Here is a 19,041-nt window from a genome sequence, read left to right as displayed (position 1 = left end):
TTATTCACCGATATCTCTTTAACGAAAAATGCTTACTTTCTCACTCAAATGCTTGTTACCATGTTAAGTCATCCCCAGTATTGAACGAATGTGTCCATTGAGAAAAGAAGTCAACATTAGTACATTGCTGACTCAAAATCTTGTAGCCAGCGAACATGTGTAGTACATTTGAGAAGATGTCTGTATTACATTAAGTACAGCAGCTAGACACAGGACAATAGATAATTAGCCATTGATTCTTTATAATAAAGAAACAACATAAAATTTGACGAAAGATTTCATCCAGATTAACTAGACGATAACATATTTTGACGAACTATGGTCCATTGTTGAATGATTATACTTGAACGGATGGACACAGGTTTGGATCTCAGTACAGGAACGGGAAGCTGGCATTCGTCTCCAACCCGGTAGGGATCTCTGGTGACGGAGGCATCGCAATAAGCAACTGATGTATCGCCATTTGCATCCCCATCTCGTTGTCCAACCCTGGCGGCTGAGGAATCGCCATCTGCATCTCCTCCATATCCATGCCCGTGGCGAACCTCGGCGGCGGAGGCATCTCTTGCATATCCATCCCGGCGGTGACCCGCTTTGCCGGAGGCAGCTCCATCACCATGCACTTCTGCATATTAATCTCGGAGGCGAACCCCTGAGGCGGATGCAGCGTCTCCATCACCATCTTCTGCTGCTGCTACTACGGAACTCAAAAGTACTGCCACCGAAGAGCTGGAGGTGCAATGGCAGGGCCACCTCTGCCATGCAGCTCACGTCGACGTGCATCACCTCGAGGAGAACCTGGTTGGGGCCCAATTTTCTACACATCAGCGCGGTAAAGAAGGCCGCCATATCCTCGTCTCCCATGTCGTGCACGTTCGGGTCGACCCAAACCGCTATCTGGTCTCCCACGTCACGCTCTTTCGCTATGACCTACTCCTTGCGCTCTGTGCACTTCTTCACCTCAACCAGCTCGGTGTGCAGCTCGTCGAACTCCTGGTGGAGCTGCTCCAGCTTCTTATCTTTGCCGACAGAGCCCTCCTCCCTCGCGTCAGCACCCGCACCCTCCCTCGGCAAGAAGCCTTCCACGATAGGGTGGCCGAAGGAGAAGTCGTTGCTGCCGGGCGAGAAGATGAGGGTGGCCACCTGGGCGCCGGTGAGGACCGCCAGACTAGTGGCCTTGCTGAACAACAACCCGAGGGGCTTGGAAAAGCAGACGTGCCGGGCATCCTGCTGCTCGATCCTCCGGTTGGGTGCTGCCATTTCTCGCTTGCTTGGTGGCTACGCTCAGAGAAGGGAGGTACTCGATTGTGTCTCGGGGTAAGAAAGGTTTATACATTAGAACTCGTGAATGTATGAGAAGAATCGCTTCGCTTCTCTACGTACATTAAAACTCGCGATAGGCCATGAGATTTGATTCCGTATGCGCTGAGCTGTATACACTAAAACTCTTTTTTTGTAACACGTCTATATTAAAACTCACTTGTCAAAGGATAACTACAGGATTCTCAAGAAAAAAACTACGTTCTCCATATTATTTAGTAAGTATTCGTTCGCACGTGGTTGAATCGATAGGGACGTGAGAACAAAATGTCCATGTGTATATTGTAATTTTAAAGCTCCATGCATATATTGTTTGACACACAAAAGCTAGCATTCCTAACAATATAGTTGGGAAATAGTTTATGTTTTTCTTGGGCATATTTGATACAGCACAAAAAATATTGATACACGCCTCTGATCACCATCAAAAAAGATGTCAAGAACCCCGCGTCGCCCTGCCTGGCAAAAAGGGGGAGATCTAGATCGCGTCGCCGAATTCTCTCGTCCCTCCTACTCATCTCGCCGCACGATTAATTTTTTTATCAAACATGTTGAATAGTTTTCTAATAAGCAAACCACATTTTTTTAATGTGGGTTGCCCATTTCGTAAATATGGGACGGACATTTGTACATCCAATCTTAAATGTATTTAATTAAAAAAATGTCATTAACATTTAATTTCTAAGATTGGTGCGTTACTACATCTCGATGCGGGGTGTGGGTATATAGCAAGTGATAGGAGAGGAATCACTAATATCCACATTAAAATATCCAGTTCTGCTGCGACATTGTGATTTCCACATAGAAAGGTGTAACTTAGTTGATTCGACAAAATTTTGATGAAAATTTGAAGAATTTCTGAGATATAAATTAATATTTGGATAAGTATGTATGATAAGATGAGCACATCTCTGGATTGAAGAATTTCTGAAGTGTATGTACGATAAGTATGTATACATTAAAGCTCAAGTGTCAAAGTATAATTACGTACTCGTTCTCACCCTGATTGAATTGATCGGGATGTGACAACAAAATATTGTTTGGCCCACAAAAGCAAGCGTTCCTAACAATGCAGTAGTTGGAAAATAATTTTATTTTTCTCGGGCACACAAGACGATATATGAGAATATTTGATGTAATAACGTCTTATATTATGAGAAGGAGGGAGTATATATGAGCTTTCAGTAACCTTCAAAATGTCATACCTACACCACCCGACGGCACGTGTCTGCGCTCGCCACATCAATCACCCTCATCTATAATCTATAATACCTAAATAGTTCATCCCCACTAGTTTATTTCTCTTGACATGCAACCTATCCACATCACTAATCAACATGAGCCATTCACCTCACTCCACCTCAGCAGTGTAGCCACATCATCAATTCCAAATCCCTTTCTTATTCTTGTGATTTAATTTCCATTCCCTCCACTGCCTCACGTGGGATGTAGCATGCAACGTGACCATCCAGTAATATATATATATATATATATATATATATATATATATATATATATAACCTAGGGAGTAGAATATTTGAAGGGGCTGTTAATTATTGTCTAACCTAGGGTGTATGCCGTTCTTCTGTAAAAAGGTGATCGTGCACCTGCTCTGTCTGGTATTTGTTATGTAAGCTGTAGCCCATGATGCAGACTGCCGATCTAAAAAAATCACAGGAATCGCAGTAGGTCGGTCACCATCATTTTCTCCTTTGCGAGTCTCTCGTCTCCGCGGCTGTCTCTTCGACCTGCACAAAGGAAGCTCTTCCATCTGTGAATGCAGCCACAAAAGAAAATCAAATCGCAGAATTCATCCCCTCATTATGTCACCCTCCACAGCTCCACTATGCTGCAATTTTTGAGCTTCAATTAATTCATGCTCTATCTCTCTCCCCACGATTCACCTCTGGACGTTTCACCTCTCTGCACACCATTAGATGGCCTCTTTAACAGCGAAGACGACCTTCTTCCTTCTCCTATCTGCAAGGCTGGACGATTATGCCTACAGCATGAGTAGGGCTGTGCAGCAATCCCGCCGTGACATGGAGCTCCATGTGCGCCTACCGGAACGAGCTCTGCTTCTGCCCCACTCTACCTCTGCGACTGCATATTCTTTTCTTCTCCCAACGCGCTCTAACATCACCTTAGCAAGTGAAGCCCTGCCCATGGAGGTGTATGAGCAGGCGCTCCTCCACGACGATTATGGTGAGGTGTCCCATCCACCTGAGCCACCCAGGGACAGAACACCCGGCACTATGTTGTCCGTGATAGTCATCCGGCCGGAACATGACAGAGGCGAAAAGATCTACTCGCCGTTGCCAAGAAAAAAGTCATGGTACGTACTACAACTTCCTATCTTTCCTTCTCCCGCATGCTAGGGACCACTTTGTCTGTAAATAACACAATTACATTTTGTAGTGGAGGATCAGAAGGTGATGTTGGGGGTCATTCAGCCCTCGGCATGAGCCTTACACTTACACGGCTGAAGTTGGAGTGGGAGTACTTTCTGAATTATACTTACAAGGAGGAAGTTGGAATAGGTATCGTGAAGGTGATGTCCAATGTTCTGCATTATACTTGCATTTTATGCCCACTGTATCATCAATGGCATCTTACTCATTTCATGTGTTATCATTCTTACTGAATGCAATGTTCAATCCTTAACTAATTATAATAGTAGTTTATGATTCATTTTCCTCCCTGTTTTTGATTGGTCATACAGCATTGAGAGGTGAGGTCAAAGAGAAGATACATGTATTTGTGTCATAGTTAAGATGACAAAATGTAACCTAAGATTGTACTACGAAAGAAGAAAAGCAAAGCAAGTGTAGGCAACAACAAAGGAGCAAACTAACACACTGTTCAAGTAATCAGTTGACCCAATGCATTGTGTGTGTTTCTCATGTAACAAACAATCATGATTATATATAAATTTCCATTATTTCTCTTATGATTATTTTGGCTTGAATTCCCGCAGCAACGCGCGGGGAATCATCTAGTTTATATATTAGTGCGATATATTTTCAAATTAATTGTTTCCTCTTTGTCTGGGTCAACAATTTCAAAGGGTATTTTAAAAAAATGTTCACCATGTTTTAAAATGTACATCACATATTTTTTAGAAATGTTCAAAGAATTTGAAAATATGCTCAACGTGTTTTAAAATGTAGGCACCATCTCATATGAAATGTTTGTTGCATTTTGAGAACATTTCACGATGTTTTACAAGTTTTTCATCATGTGTTTCAAAAATGGTCACCACATTTAAAAAATGTATATTGCATAGTAATAAAATGCTCAGTTTTTTTTCTTTATAAAAATGTTCATCATGATTTTTGAAAAACTATTCACATAGTCCTAAAAATAACTATTCACCTTGTTCTATAATTTATTAACCGATAATTTTTTAAAGAAAAATGCTTACTTTGTCACTCAAGTGCTTGTTACCATTTTAAGTCATCCCTAGTATTGAACGTATGTGTCCATTGAGAAAAGAAGTCAACACTAGTACATTGCTGACTCAAAATCTTGTAGCCAGCAAACGTGTGTACTTACACACCTAGACGGAGGGAGTAGTACATTTCAGAAGATGTCTGCATTTCATTAAATGCCAGGAGCCAGCGACAGGACAAGACAGATTTAGCCATTAATTATTGATAATAAAGAAACGACATAAAACCTGACGGAAGATTTCATCCACATGTTACTACACGACAATATATTTTGACGAACTACCGTTCATCGTTGAATGATTTCACTTGAACGGATGGACATGGGTTTGGATCTCATTATGGGAACGGGAAGCCGGCATTCGTCTCCAACCCGACAGGGATCTCCGGTGACGGAGGAATCGCCATAAGCAACTGCGGTATCGCCATTTGCATCCCCATCTCATCGTCCAACCCTGGCGGCTGAGGAATCGCCATCTGCATCTCCTCCATATCCATGCCTGCGGCGAACCCCGGCGGCGGAGGCATCTCCTGCATATCCATCCCGTCGGTGACCACCTCTGCTAGAGGCACCTCCATCACCATGTGCTTCTGCCTATTAATCTCGGACGCGAACCCCTGAGGCGGATGCAGCGTCGCCATCACCATCTCCTGCTGTTGCTGCTACGGAACTCAAAAGTAATACCACGGTACCACCGAAGAGCTGGAGGTGCAGTGATGGGGCCACCTCCGCCGTGCATCGTCTCGAGGAGAACCTGGTTGGGGTGCAAATTTCTACACATCAGCGCGGCAAAGAAGGCCGACATGTCCTCGTCGCCCATGTCGTGCACGTTCAGGTCCACCCAAACCACTAACTCCTTGCGCTCGGTGCGCTTCTTCACCTCAACCAGCTTGATGCGCAGCTCGTCGAACTCCTGGTGGAGCTGCTCCAGCTTTTTAACTTCGCCGACAGAGCCCTCCTCCCTCGCGTCAGCACCCACACCCTCCCCCGGATGGAAGCGTTCCACGATAAGGTGGCCGAAGGAGAAGACGTTGCCACCGGGCGAGAAGAATAGGGTGGCCACCTGGGCACCGGTGAGGAACGCCAGACTGGTGGCCTTGCTGAAGAACACCAGGAGGCGCTTGGAGAAGCAGACGTGCCGGGCATCCTCCTGCTCAATCCTCCGGTTGGGTGCTGCCATTCTCGCTTGCTTGGTGGCTACGCTCACAGAAGGGAGGTACTCAAATTTGTCTCGGGGTTGGAGAGGTTTATACATTAGAACTCGTGAATGTATGAGAAGAATCGCTTCGCTTCGCTACGTACTTTAAAACTCGCGATAGGCCATGAGATTTGATTCCGTATGCGCTGATATGCCGCAGCAGGTGGTAATGAAGCTGCCTCCGTGTCAGGGGGTCGCCGCCCGGATCAATATGCAGCAGCAGATGGTGATGGAGCTGCCTCCGTCTCAGGGGGTCGCCGCCGAGATCAATATGCAGCAGCAGATGGTGATGGAGCTGCCTCCGGCTCGGGGGGTCGCCACTGAGATGGCTCCTCCGCCATGGTTCGCCGCGGGGATGGATATGGATCAGAGGCAGATGGCGCTTCCTCATCCGCCGGGGTTCGACGAGGACATGTGGATGGACATACATGAGTTGCTTATGGCGATGCCTCCCTCGCCGTAGTTCCGTGCCGTGATGGAGACGAACGCCGGCTTCCCGTGTCCATCCATTCCAGTGAAAGCATTCATCAGTGGACGATATTTGGTCTATCTATTGTCGTCTAGTTACATCTGTGTTGCAATCTTTAGTCAAATTTTATGTCGTTTCTTTTTTGTCAAATAATTAATGGCTAAATCTGTATTGTACTGTCGCTGGCTGCGGGTATTTAATGAAATACAGATATCTCAGCTGGCATCATTATACAAAGATCGATGTGCAAAATCTTTGGTGTTTGATTTTTTCCTTTCGTGGAACAGAATCTTAATTACATTAGGTCGATTTTATTCACAGACAATCATCCCGTAGACCATACAAACGTTAGGCTCAACGTGACACCCCAGCATCCTATATGAACATCTAGCTATTTGTTACTCCCTCCGTTCCAAAATAGATGACCCAACTTTGTATGAACTTTAGTACAAAGTTAGTACAAAGTTGGATCATCTATTTTGGAACAGAGGGAGTATATATTTATGCGAGAAAAGTGTATATTAACTAGAAAATACTGGCCTTGATCTGGTGCCCTTTCGAAATTTTAAAATCATGCCCGTTCAATCTATGTAACTAAAACATCTGTTGGATCTTACACTCAACACATCTAACAGACTCTAAGTGCAGTACATCATGTCGATACTCAAAAAAAAAAACTAAAACATCATGTCGTCGTAACTTAAACATCTGGTGGGCCTCAAGCTCAACACATGACAAATACTTACAGCTCTAACTAATACATCATGTCTCAAAGGAATAAAAATCTTCACGAAAAAAGGGAATAAAAATCATCGGACACTGCCCGCTTGGTGCATGCAAATTCGTGCCCTACATCCATGAGACCTATTGAGTCCGTTCATAGCAACCGTCTTCCTGCACCGCGCACTTGCGACGGACAAATGAATTATCAATCTGAATCCACATGTACGTACATATAATGTTACTATTGAATCCTAAAAATCTTGATTTGTTTGGTTTTTTCCTCTTCCATGTTGAGTGAAAGAGAGCCATAATTTCTCCGTGGTTCGCGATATTTATGTCTACTACCACATCTTTGAATCAACAAGAAACAACGCTACCATTGTGAAGCTTAATTGAATCGCTGGCAGGAGAACTGCCATGACGACTTTTCATTTAGATTTTTTTTCTTCTTTCAGATTTTATTTAGTTATACCTATTTTTCTGTACTTTTTCCTAAAATAAAAAGTAAAGAGTACCTCTGTGTTGTTTTCCTTACTTTCCAATATTCTCTTTTGCTAGTTTAAACCAATATGGCACCAACACTATAATGCAGGGACTCGATGAAGGAGATATGGATAATTAAGGTCAATGGTTCAAGACATTGGATGTAAACATGTCAGCAATGAACATATTAATACTAATAAAAATGATCAAATAAGACAGTAAGTAATACATAAGCTCTCCGTTCCACAATGTAGTGCATATAACTTTTTGAAATGTCAAACATCATAAACCATGCCCCGCAAAAAAAAGCATCACCAACCATGAGCAATTTTGTGGAGAAAAACATATACATTTAGAATTTCAAACATATAACATTAGATGTAGTTTCATATTTTATATTTTTGGTATTGTAGATATAAATATTTTTCTATATTAAAGTTTGCAAAGTTTGGAATTTTTTTTTAAATCTACACGCAATACATTATGGAACGAAGGAAATATTATTTCTATGATGGTTTTCTCTATTCTTATTTGATTAGTTTCACATGATTAAAGAAGTGATCAAGGATCTTAGCTTTTTGTAGTGGCACTGATATCTTTGAAGAAGCCAGGACCAAAACCATCCAGAACGTGTTTAGCATTTGTGTTCATTGCGAGACTAAAAAAAATTTGTGTTCATCGCCACAAAGCATTGAAGATTTCTTGTGCCATGAACTGATCTATTAAGTGGCAAAGGTATGGTACGCACTCCTGTTAGAGATCCATTAAAGAAAAATTCTATTTTGTTGTATCAGAAGTTCATGGGAGAGAGCAGTAGTAGTTAGTTAGGTTTCGTCTTTTAGGTTCATGAAGAAATGGTTCCTTGCCATTTTTAATGATGGAGTGAATTTTACTATAAAAATTGTGTTTGGGACGCTAGGCCATGTGATCTTAGAAAATGAGGTTATTGCGAGGCAAGGATGGAAGTGGTTGTTGAGACCGAGAACTTGTGGACCACACGTGTGGTTGTGGAGAAGTGAGAAGAAGAGAGAGAAACAAGAATGCCGCCAATTGAACCAGTAGTATATATGGTCCCACCAAAATCATTTTTCATGACGGAGTCTCGGGTTGAGCCCAACTTTTAAATAGCAAAGGTATCAACTGACCATGGGTACAACCAACAAGAAAATTACCATCAAACTAACAAAGAAAGAAATACCAATGGTTGAACGATACAAAATCATAGCTTAACAACACAATCCAGTTGATAAACATACAAACTCATGGAAAATAAAGAACCGCTTGAAGGTGCAGTCTCCCTTCTTGCTTGAACATTGCAACAGAAGAAAGAAACAATGAAATGAGTAGCTAACTACATTGAAAATAATTCCGCTGATGTGTGTGCTAAGAACCAAGATATTATTTAGGACTTTCAAGGTCAACTATGCTCAAAAGGAGCCATCTAATATCGGTATGCGTGGGAGGAGTCATGTAGACGGTCTCCAGTGATTTTTTCCCGTCCTTTCAAGGTTTTTTTTTCTGTGTCTCAAACATTCCAAAACAATTCCTCCAACACATTCAACTTTATTTTCTAGGAGATGTTTCTAAATAAATAACATCCGGCTTTGGCGATTTATTGTCCCTTCATCTGAATACAATGTTCATGTATATCAAAACTTCTTAGGGTAAACCATACATTGAATTTTTATTACCCATGATTTCCTAAAAATGAGGTTGGCATCATTTTTCTGGGAACGTTCGCCTGAAAAGACTGTGTCAAGGACGCTTGTCCATTCGCTCGCTCTAGAATAGAGTTATATGCTCTCATGATGCCCAAGCCCTACAACCGGTGTCCGACATCATCTTCCCTAGTGAGTCAAGTGCACATCCGCATCAAATGTACAGTGGAACTAGTTTCTTCTTTAAGGGTGATCTCAAAGTCAGTAATTCATACCTTCTTAGAATGTTTTTTGCGGATTATACTCTATATGCTTGTTCTTGTATATTATACAAAAGAACAATTTCTTGTAAATTTTCTCCAATTTATTTCAATATTTCTTTGCTCTTTTTCTTTTTCTTTCTTCTTGAAGGGTAATGTCAATGCATTAGTAGTTTATTTATTACAAAACTTAATTATTTTAATTCCACCTTAGTCTTTATTACACATTGTTAAGGGTAAAAACAATGCCACTAATTCATTCTTTCTTAGGGAACTTACTTTTTATGAAAATTCCACTGTTATAACATTATTATTTTTCATTTTTTATTTCTCAATTTCTTTCATCTTAAAGGGTAATACGGATGGCACTAATTTACTCTTCCTCAGAGGACTTCATTACTTCCATTTGTTGTTTTTATTTCTCTTCATTTCTTCTTCGGGTACTACTAACGCCACTAATTGAAGTACATCATCACCAGTACGGTGGCGAGGCTTCTTCCGGTGATCTGCCTCACCTTTGAAATGCTTGCCTTTCTTTCTTACGGGATGCCTGCTCGGAAGAAATTGACGATGTCCCATGTACACATTCTTCTTACAATTATCAAAATATATAGTGTCGGTATCATCCAAACAGTGTGCACATTCTTCTTGAAAGGTTACTGAGGGCAGGCCAATCATTGATGGTCACAAACAGCAACACATGTAGGTCGAATTCCTCCTGTCTGTGCTCATCTCACACACGTACACCTTTTTCATTCCACGGTTTTAAGAGTTCTTGAACTAATTGCCTTAGGTATACATCAATGTCGTTGTCGGTTTGCTTAGGGCCTTGGATGAGCACTGACATCATAATGTACTTCCGCTTCATGCACAACCAAGTAGGAAGGTTATACATACATAGTCACAGGCCAGGTGCTATGATTGCTGCTCTGCACCCCTAAAGAATTAATGCCATCTGCAGTTACACCAAACCATACATTCCCTACGTCGTCTGCAAAGTACCACCACTTTCTCTCGATTTTTCTCCACTGCGACCCATCAGCGGGTACTCTCAACTTCCCCTTTCTTATGGTCTTCTCTATGCCATCGCATTAACTCGGCATGCTCTCTGTTTTGGCAAAAACGTTTCAACCGTGGTATTATAGGAGCATACCACATCACATTGGCAGGAATCTTGTTCCTGGGGCGCTCGCCCTCAATATCACCAGGGTCATCGCGGCTGATCTTATAGTGCATTGCACCGCATACCGTGCATGCATTCAAATCCTCGTATTCATCGCGGTAGAGAATGCAGTCATTAGGGCATGCGTGTATCTCCCGCACCTCTAATCCTAGAGGGGAGACAACCTTATTTGCTTCGTACTTACTGTAGGGAATTCGTTGTCCTTTGGAAGCATCTTCTTAATATCAACAACTTTTCAAATCCCTTGTCAGATACACCATTCTTTGCCTTCCATTGCAGCAACTCCAGTGTGGTGCCCAGGTTTTTCTTGTCAGCTATGCAATTTGGGTACACCAATTTTTTGTGATCCTCTAACATGCGCTGCAACTTCAGCATCTCCTTATCACTTGCGCAGTTCTCTTTGCATCGGCAATGGCCCGACCAAGATCATCTGCGGGCTCATCTGATGCCTCTTCTTCAACTTCTTCCCGCATTGCCGGCTCAACTTCTTCCCCCATTGTTGTACCATCATATTGAGGAAACCCATGGCTAGGATAGCTGTCGTCGTCCTCTTCTTCTTCATTGTCTTCCATCATAACCCCTATTTCTCCATGCTTGGTCCAAACATTATAGTGGGGCATGAAACCAGACTCAAACAGGTGGAAAAGAATGGTTCTTGACTTAGAGTAATTTTGATCGTTCTTACAGACAGAACATGGACAATACATAAAACCATCCGGCCGCTTGTTTGCCTCAGCCGCAACCAGAAAAGTACGCATGCCATTAATGAACTGGGGAGAGCATCGGTCATTGTACATCCATTGTCGGCTCATCTTAATTACACAACACCGAAAAGACCAAATTAATAAAATTTCATACATATATTTCATACACACTTATTCTCATAAAACAACATACAAACTCTCTAGCTAAAGCATTTAAATACAACAACAAATGTGATGAAGGTCACAACTAAGGTAACAATTGATCCAACAATATAATGATACCAAGCCTCACTATCAATGACATATTTTCTAATCTTTCTAATCTTCAAGCGCATTTTATTCATCTTGATCTTGTGATCATCGACGACATCGGCAACATACAACTATAGTTTCATCTTCTCTTCTTCAATTCTTTTCAATTTTTCTTTCAAATACTCATTTTCCTTTTCAACTAAATTTAACCTCCCGACAAGATGGTCGGTTGGAATTTCCGGTTCACACACCTCCTAGATAAAAATATCTATGTCAACTTGATGGGCATAGTGTGTCATAAACACGAAATGCAACAAATAGTTATAAAGGAGAATATACTACATCCGAATCATAAACCAGACGAGGGCCGACGGGTGATGCAGACCGAACCTCGTGGCGAGTTCCGGTCTGTTGTTGCGGCCCAATCTTTCACGACACTCCTCCACCAGCAGTAGCAACCTCTTGCCCGCGCACGCAATGTGCACGAAGTAGAGGGTTTGAACCTTGCGGCCCAGCACGAGAAAACCAATCTCGACGAAGGTACTCACGCGCAAAACAATTTCCACGAAGAGAAATCGCAACACAGAGGTTTTCTAAAGATCCCTCCAAAACTTGATACGGATGTCTACCCTGAAAAACACATCGTGTCTATTTCATATAAAAATAACTTAAACTTTACATGACTCACGGCCTAGACTTTATAGTAGTATAGCGAACTCCTTCTAACTTGACCGACAAGGGAAAAACTAACTCACGTAAAAAAAAAATCCTACTGATTTAAACTACCTTTTACATCTCGGTAGAATCTAAACTTGCAACCGAATAATATTAGAGGTGGACTCCAGCACGTGTCTTTTAATGACAATAAATCACGTACTAGTCTCTGGCTCTTGCAACATTGTGAAACTTCCTCTTTACGTAGAGGTGGCAAAAACAGAAACAAATCCCTCTCATTTATCTTGTTGACCGAACCAAATAAATGGCATCCCGCATGCTCCCTTCCATCAGCGTAGGTTTCCTCTTCTTTCCAAGTATTAATGCACTTTGAATTTTTCCTTGCCAAAGCTTGCGTGACCAATGTTGCATGCACATGCCACGCCTTGATTTAGCTCTTCAATTTGCACGTAATTATCATCCTTTAATACATGCACGTCCAGGGACTTCTCTCCCCTCTCGTTGGCGCAAAGCTCAAACAAAACAATGTCTTGTTTTATTGTAACAGAAAATAATTCCTCTAACATGCTGACATGCGGTAATATTATGCGATCATCAACGCTAACATCAGTCGCGGACATATCATCCTCTTCTCCTTGAAACGAAACCGTCCTCGGTTTCAAATTAATCTCTTCAACAATATTTTTATTTGCAGTTTGAACGATGCTTGGAAAATTTCAGCGGCTTCAACCTTCTTGTTCTTTACTTCTGATGCAGCTTGAGCAATATCCCGCTTCTTGCGATCAGCCATATACTTCTCTGATGTGTACGAATCAAGTGGTACGTATTGTCCTCCACGAACAAAAGAAAATTCCCCAACCGAATGATATGTCAACTGTCTTTTATCTGTCCATGATTTTCCTAGCAATATTGAACATGTATGTATGTGGGTAGGAAGCACATCACACATGACCATATCCTCATATCCACATAGAATAAACCGTACCTCAACGCGATGCATGATCTTGACAAACTTGTCCTTCCACCAAAGCTCGTACGGTTCTGGATGTTCAATCAACGACAGGTTCAAAGCATCAACCATAGTCTGACTCACCATATTGATACTAGAATAGCAATTCATCAACGTTGCACAACTTGCTGGCCCGACGCGCACACACGTAAAGCATTGGTACCAAGGCAAGGACCGCAATGGATCCTTATCCACCGCCATCATCATTTGCGAGGTACAATCTTTTCTCATGATAAAAAACTTCAATAGTAACTCGAAGAAAAATATTGTGTCGTGAGCAACATTTGCTCTGATACCACCTGATGTAGACCGAACCTCGTGGCGAGTTCCGGTCTGTTGTTGCGGCCCGATCTTTCACGACACTCCTCCACCAACAGTAGCAACCTCTCGCCCGCGCACGCGATGTGCATGAAGTAGAGGGTTTGAACCTTGCGGCCCAGCACGAGAAAACCAATCTCGACAAAGGTACTCACGCGCAAAACAATTTCCACGAAGAGAAATCGCAACATAGAGGTTTTCTAAAGATCCCTCCAAAACTTGATACGGATGTCTACCCTGAAAAACACATCGTGTCTATTTCATATAAAAATAACTTAAACTTTACATGACTCACGGCCTAGACTTTATAGTAGTATAGCGAACTCCTTCTAACTTGATCGACAAGGGAAAAACTAACTCACATAAAAAAAATTCCTACTTATTAAACTACCTTTTACATCTCGGTAGAATCTAAACTTGCAACCGAATAATATTAGAGGTGGACTCCAGCCCGTGTCTTCTAATGACAATAAATCACGTACTAGTCTCTGACTCTTGCAACATTGTGAAACTTCCTCTTTACGTGGAGGTGGCAAAAACAGAAACAAATCCCTCTCATTTATCTTGTTGACCGAACCAAATAAATGGCATCCTGCATGCTCCCTTCCATCAGCGTAGGTTTCCTCTTCTTTCCAAGTATTAATGCACTTTGAATTTTCCTTGCCAAAGCTTGCGTGACCAATGTTGCATGCACATGCCACGCCTTGATTTAGCTCTTCAATTTGCACGTAATTATCATCCTTTAATACATGCACGTCAAGGGACTTCTCTCCCCTCTCGTTGGCGCAAAGCTCAAACAAAACAATGTCTTGTTTTATTGTAACAAAAAATGATTCCTCTAACATGCTGACATGCGGTAATATTATGCGATCATCAATGCTAACATCAGTCGCGGACATATCATCCTCTTCTCCTTGAAACGAAACCGTCCTCGGTTTCAAATTAATCTCTTCAACAATATTTTTATTTGCAGTTTGAACGATGCTTGGAAAATTTTCAGCGGCTTCAACCTTCTTGTTCTTTACTTCTGATGCAGCTTGAGCAATATCCCGCTTCTTGCGATCAGCCATATACTTCTCTGATGTGTACGAATCAAGTGGTACGTATTGTCCTCCACGAACAAAAGAAAATTCACCAACCGAATGATATGTCAACTGTCTTTTATCTGTCCATGATTTTCCTAGCAATATTGAACATGTATGTATGTGCGTAGGAAGCACATCACACATGACCATATCCTCATATCCACATAGAATAAACCGTACCTCAACGCGATGCATGATCTTGACAAACTTGTCCTTCCACCAAAGTTCGTACGGTTCTGGATGTTCAATCAACGACAGGTTCAAAGCATCAACCATAGTCTGACTCACCATATTGATACTAGAATAGCAATTCATCAACGTTGCACAACTTGCTGGCCCGACGCGCACACGCGTAAAGCATTGGTACCAAGGCTAGGACCGCAATGGATCCTTCTCCACCGCCATCATCATTTGCGAGCTACAATCTTTTCTCATGATAAAAAACTTCAATAGTAACTTGAAGAAAAATATTGTGTCGTGAGCAACCTTTGCTCTGATACCACCTGATGTAGACCGAACCTCGTGGCAAGTTCCGGTCTGTTGTTGCGGCCCGATCTTTCACGACACTCCTCCACCAGCAGTAGCAACCTCTCGCCCGCACACGCGATGTGCACGAAGTAGAGGGTTTGAACCTTGCGGCCCAGCACGAGAAAACCAATCTCGACGAAGGTACTCACGCGCAAAACAATTTCCACGAAGAGAAATCGCAACATAGAGGTTTATTAAAGATCCCTCCAAAACTTGATACGGATGTCTACCCTGAAAAACACATCGTGTCTATTTCATATAAAAATAACTTAAACTTTACATGACTCACGGCCTAGACTTTATAGTAGTATAGCGAACTCCTTCTAACTTGATCGACAAGGGAAAAACTAACTCACGTAAAAAAATCCTACTTATTTAAACTACCTTTTACATCTCGGTAGAATCTAAACTTGCAACCGAATAATATTAGAGGTGGACTCCAGCCCGTGTCTTTTAATGACAATAAATCACGTACTAGTCTCTGACTCTTGCAACATTGTGAAACTTCCTCTTTACGTGGAGGTGGCAAAAACAGAAACAAATCCCTCTCATTTATCTTGTTGACCGAACCAAATAAATGGCATCCCGCATGCTCCCTTCCATCAGCGTAGGTTTCCTCTTCTTTCCAAGTTTTAATGCACTTTGAATTTTCCTTGCCAAAGCTTGCGTGACCAATGTTGCATGCACATGCCACGCCTTGATTTAGCTCTTCAATTTGCACGTAATTATCATCCTTTAATACATGCACGTCCAGGGACTTCTCTCCCCTCTCGTTGGCGCAAAGCTCAAACAAAACAATGTCTTGTTTTATTGTAACAGAAAATAATTCCTCTAACATGCTGACATGCGGTAATATTATGCGATCATCAACGCTAACATCAGTCGCGGACATATCAGCGGGGACGGATATCAAAACCATGCCACTATGTATAACAAACAACATACGGGTAAGTAAATTATACAACTGACTATATATCTAAATCACACAGACATGATTTATTTTTTATAGAAAAGATAAGAACAAGAGGCTCACCAAGGTTGTGCCGGTGACGGAACGGTGCGGGCGATCGACGGTGGTTAGGACGGGGACGGGAAGGAACTAAGTAAACCACACATATATATGCAAACTAAGAGTTAATTTGAGATCAAATTGCATATAAATCAAATAAACTACCACATATAATTATTGCCAAACTAAAAACCACAAATCACAACTTATAGAGCATTGCAAGAGCTAATCTAGCAACGAGAGATAAAAGGACAAGGTTGCTAACCTTTGTGATCACTTGGATGGATGGGGGCCTTCAAATCTTGAAAAATTTTGGGCAAAATGAAGGATGAGCTCGAGCTTTGGGGAAGAACAGAGAGGAGAGGAAAGGGGAAGAACAGAGAGCTCGTTCGTGGGCTGGATGAAGGGTATATATAGGAACACCTTTAGTCCCAGTTCGTGACACAAACCGGGACTAAAGGTGAGCTTCTAGTACCGGTTCGTGCCACGAACTGGGATTAAAGGGACTGGTGGCCCCCCAGCCTGCCACCACCCCTTTAGTCCTGGTTCGTATCACGAATCGGGACCATAGGTTCAACACGAACCGGGACTAATGATTCCCGCCCCTCTAGCCGTTGGAACCGGCACTAATGGTCACATTTGGTGCCGGTCCGTTTCAAAACCGGGACTGATGTATCTCACATCAAATAGTTTGTCTACTAGTGACCCAGACAAAGAGGAAACTATTATTTTGAAAATATTGCATTAACATATAAATGAGGGTGATGGATGTGGCGAGCGCGTGCACGTGCCGCCGGGTGGTGTTGACATTTTGAAGGTTATTGAAAGCTCGTATATAATCCCACTGTCTCATAATATAAGACGTTATTACATCGAATATTCTCATATATGGTCATGTGTTGTATCGAATGTGTGCCCGAGAAAAATAAAATAATTTTCAAACTGCTCCATTGTTAGGAACGCTTGCTTTTGTGGGCCAAACAATATTTTGTTGTAACATCCCGATCAATTCAATCAGGGTGCGAACGAGTACGTAATTATATCCTTTTACACTTGAGCTTTAATGTATACATACTTATCGTACATACACTTCAGAAATTCTTGAATTCAGAGATGTGCTCATCTTATCATACATACTTATCCAAACATTAATTTACATTTCAGAAATTCTTCAATTTTTCATCAAAATTTTGTTGAATCAATTGAGTTACACTTTTCTGCATGGAAGTCACGGTTCCGCAGAGAATACAACAAATGTCGCTGCAAAACATGATATTTTAATGTGGATATTAGTGATTCCTCTCCTATCACTTGCTATATACCCACCCCCCGCATCGAGATGTAGTAACACACCAATCTTAGAAATTACATGTTAATGACATTTTTTAAATTAAATACATTTAAGATTGGATGTATAAATGTCTGTCCCATATTTACGAAATGGGAAACCCACATTTAAAAAATGTGGTTTTCTTATTAGAAAACAATTCAACATGTTTGATAAAAAATTAATCGTGTGGCGAGATGAGTAGGTGGGACGAGAGAACTCGGCGGCGCGATTTAGATCTCCCCCTTTTCGCTAGGCAGGGCGACGCGGGGTTCTTGACATCTTTTTTGATGGTGATCAGAGGCGTCTATCGATATTTTTTTGTGCTGTATCAAATATGCCCGAAAAAACATAAACTATTTTCCAACTATATTGTTAGGAACGCTAGCTTTTGTGTGTCAAACAATATATGCATGGTGATTTAAAATAACAATATACACATGGACATTTTGTTCTCACGTCCCTATCGATTCAACCACGTGCCAATGAATACTTACTAAATAATACGGAGTACGTAGTTTTTCTTTTGAGAATCCAGTGGTTATCCTTTGACAAGTGAGTTTTAATATAGACGTGTTACCAAAAAATATTTTTAATGTATACACCTCGATCCTGGTGTCGACCCACTGCGCCGAAGGCAGCTCCATCACCATTTGCTGCTGCATGTCCATCCCGGCGGCGACCACCTGAGACGGAGGCAGCGTCGCCATCACCATCTGCTGCATACCCATCCCAACCTCGAACCCCTGCTCCTGGGGCGGAGACACCAGAAACTGGAACTCCATCCCGTCGTTGCCGCTGCCGCTGCTGCTACCGAACTCGAATGTGCTGCCACCGAAGATCTGGGGCCGCGGCAGCAGGGCCGCCTCCGCCATGCGGCTCACGTCGACGTGCATGGCCTCTAGGAGAACATGGTTGGCGCGGTCAGAGACGACGTCCTTCACCTACATCAGTGCGGCAAAGAAGGCCGCCATGTCCTGGTCCCCCATATCGCGCAAGTTCAGGTCGAACCAAGCCGCTATCTTGTACCCTGCGGCCCGCTTCTTCGCCTCGTCCAGCTCCGTGCGCAACTCGTCGAACTACTTGTGCAGCTTCTCGAGTTTTTTGTCTTCGCCGGCAGCGCCCTCCCCCGCGCCGACCCCAGCACCCTCCCCCGCCACTAGTAGAAAACAAGGCTTTCATTCGGTCCAGATAAGCCCATTAGTCCCGGTTCAGTCATGAACCGGGACTAATGTGAGCATTGTCCCGGTTCATGCGACTAAAGGCATTAGTCCCGGTTACAATGAGCCCTTTATTCCTGGTTTGAGACACGAACTGGGACTAAAGGGTGTGGTGCCCTTTAGTCCCGGTTCATATCTCAAACCGGGACTAAAGATTAGTCCTTTAGTCC

At 42.4% G+C, this 19,041-nt stretch overlaps 1 protein-coding gene and 2 pseudogenes across 1 annotated transcript; all 3 read right to left on the bottom strand.

The window, feature by feature from the left end:
- Positions 1-370: 370 nt before the first annotated feature.
- On the bottom strand, positions 371-1,260 carry LOC119280347 (annotated as a pseudogene).
- A 3,848-nt stretch (positions 1,261-5,108) lies between these two features.
- On the bottom strand, positions 5,109-5,950 carry LOC119280346 (agamous-like MADS-box protein AGL61). Its single transcript, XM_037561228.1, has 2 exons — positions 5,525-5,950; positions 5,109-5,387 (listed from the first exon to the last, which is right to left on the bottom strand). The coding sequence occupies exons 1-2, from the start codon at positions 5,948-5,950 to the stop codon at positions 5,109-5,111; spliced, it is 705 nt and encodes a 234-aa protein (XP_037417125.1).
- Positions 5,951-17,506: 11,556 nt separating this feature from the next.
- Positions 17,507-19,041, bottom strand: part of LOC119280345 — a 3,055-nt pseudogene continuing 1,520 nt past the window's right edge.

This window comes from Triticum dicoccoides, chromosome 3B (assembly GCF_002162155.2).
Source record: "Triticum dicoccoides isolate Atlit2015 ecotype Zavitan chromosome 3B, WEW_v2.0, whole genome shotgun sequence".
Lineage (NCBI taxonomy): Eukaryota > Viridiplantae > Streptophyta > Magnoliopsida > Poales > Poaceae > Triticum > Triticum dicoccoides.
The sequence above is the reverse complement of the archived record's forward strand: the minus strand, read 5'-3'. Positions and strand labels throughout refer to the sequence as shown.

Bases quoted from the DNA above. Each gene is read 5' to 3' on its own strand.
- LOC119280346 (XM_037561228.1), bottom strand. From the start codon at position 5,950: ATGGCAGCACCCAACCGGAGGATTGAGCAGGAGGATGCCCGGCACGTC. The intron at 5,388-5,524 runs GTTCTCCTCGAG...CATCCGCCTCAG, and splicing joins GAAATTTGCACCCCAACCAG to GGGTTCGCGTCCGAGATTAA.